General features: G+C 52.6%; 1 protein-coding gene across 1 annotated transcript; it reads right to left on the bottom strand.

Annotated features, from left to right (window-relative positions):
* Positions 1-428: 428 nt before the first annotated feature.
* Positions 429-1,217, bottom strand: LOC145982143 (uncharacterized). Its single transcript, XM_083115710.1, has one exon. The coding sequence runs from the start codon at positions 1,215-1,217 to the stop codon at positions 429-431; it is 789 nt and encodes a 262-aa protein (XP_082971836.1).
* Positions 1,218-1,510: the final 293 nt, after the last annotated feature.

The following is a 1,510-nucleotide window of genomic DNA, read 5'->3' as shown; positions in this document are numbered from 1 at the left end:
CGGCGACAGCTTGGAGGGGGGTGGTGAGAAAGATTGGCGTTGAGAGGATGTTATCTCGAACACCGATTGCAACACCACCGTGTGCACGACGACCCTCAGGAAGCTTGTCGGTGCGGTAAAGTGTGTATCCGTTGAGAATCACTGATTCATTTGGACGAAAATGTGTCTCTTGGAGACATATGATGGCGTGGTCCAACGTGATACCCTTCATTTTTACCACGTGGAACTCCTTTCCCTTTGTTGGGGACCACACCTTCAGAGCGTAATTCTTCGGACCGCCGGACACAAACTCCCTAATGTAGGCACTTTCCCCGAATTCCGCCATTTCGTCCGTCAAATCTCCCAGGTGGTTGCCCAACCGTAGTTTCCCGCGTGATCGTCTGGTCTCGCGAAATATCACGCTGTCCGTGTCGCAGTACAATATATCTTCACCCACAGCGTCCAACAGCTTGGATCCTTGCGAAGGTTGTCGTGTACGCACCTATTGCGACGTTTACTTTGCTGTTTTGAGGTGCACACTCGTTTAGGAAGTCCCAACTGACAATCACCGTGGCCTCGTTGACACCGGGGTCCGTCAACTTTTCAAAGAGATCCCGGGGTTCTCGTATGATCGACGTCTGTGGTTTGTTACTGTTCTGCGCAAATTTACCCCAAAGTGACTTCAGGCACAACTTTGCAACAGCACGCAGTCCTGGATTCTTGTCGATACGCTCCTTACGTAATTCGATCCCTTCGTGTTCTTTGTAGGTACAAATATACTCCCCCTTCTTCTCTTCCTCCGTGCACCACACTGTCCAACCAATACTCTCCTGTTTGATTTGCAGAAACGTGTTCACGTACTGAGCGAACAAACCCCCCTCACCTGTCGTTGGGTTGTAGACGCTCACCTCGTACCTCCACACTTCGTACACATCCTGAATCTTATAGCCCTTCTCGACGGCGAGACGAACTTCATCCAGCACCCACGTTCCCGTCATTGCTCTCTCCGCATCGGCGTGGTCGCACTCTCCTTCTTGTCGGAGCCCCGTTGCGCAACTCCAACACAACGGAAACAACAGTTTCCCTCCCGTCTTCATAGGCAGCACTGGAATGTATAGGTTTCGCGGCGGAAGAACTCGGAGTTTGGCTATGTCGTCCATTTCCAATACCTCCTTTGGTGTCGGTGCTGCTGCACCGAACAGAACCTCTGGGTGTCCCATGGATGCCTTGGCGAACATATTGACGGTCGGGTGCAGTGATGTGATGTCGTAGTAGCATATTTTCTCCTCCTCCTCCAGCCAACCACTCCTCGCATTTTAAACACCTCCACCCTACCTCCATACAACGCATCCCTCGCCACCAGCGGAGCACTCCGAAAAAACGGATGTTCTTCCAGTTCGCGGCTGAGGTCGGGTCGGTCCCGCAGTGTCCCGCGGAACGTGCACTCCCACATTTCCACCACAGTATAACCCAATAGGCGAAAGTTCGACGTCACCCTCTGCGTTCGCTCGTATCGAGCACCCATCGTATC

Source organism: Lepisma saccharinum (assembly GCF_977018435.1).
Source record: "Lepisma saccharinum chromosome 12 unlocalized genomic scaffold, izLepSacc3.1 SUPER_12_unloc_1, whole genome shotgun sequence".
NCBI classification, from domain to species: domain Eukaryota; kingdom Metazoa; phylum Arthropoda; class Insecta; order Zygentoma; family Lepismatidae; genus Lepisma; species Lepisma saccharinum.
This window is presented reverse-complemented; position numbering and strand designations above follow the sequence as displayed.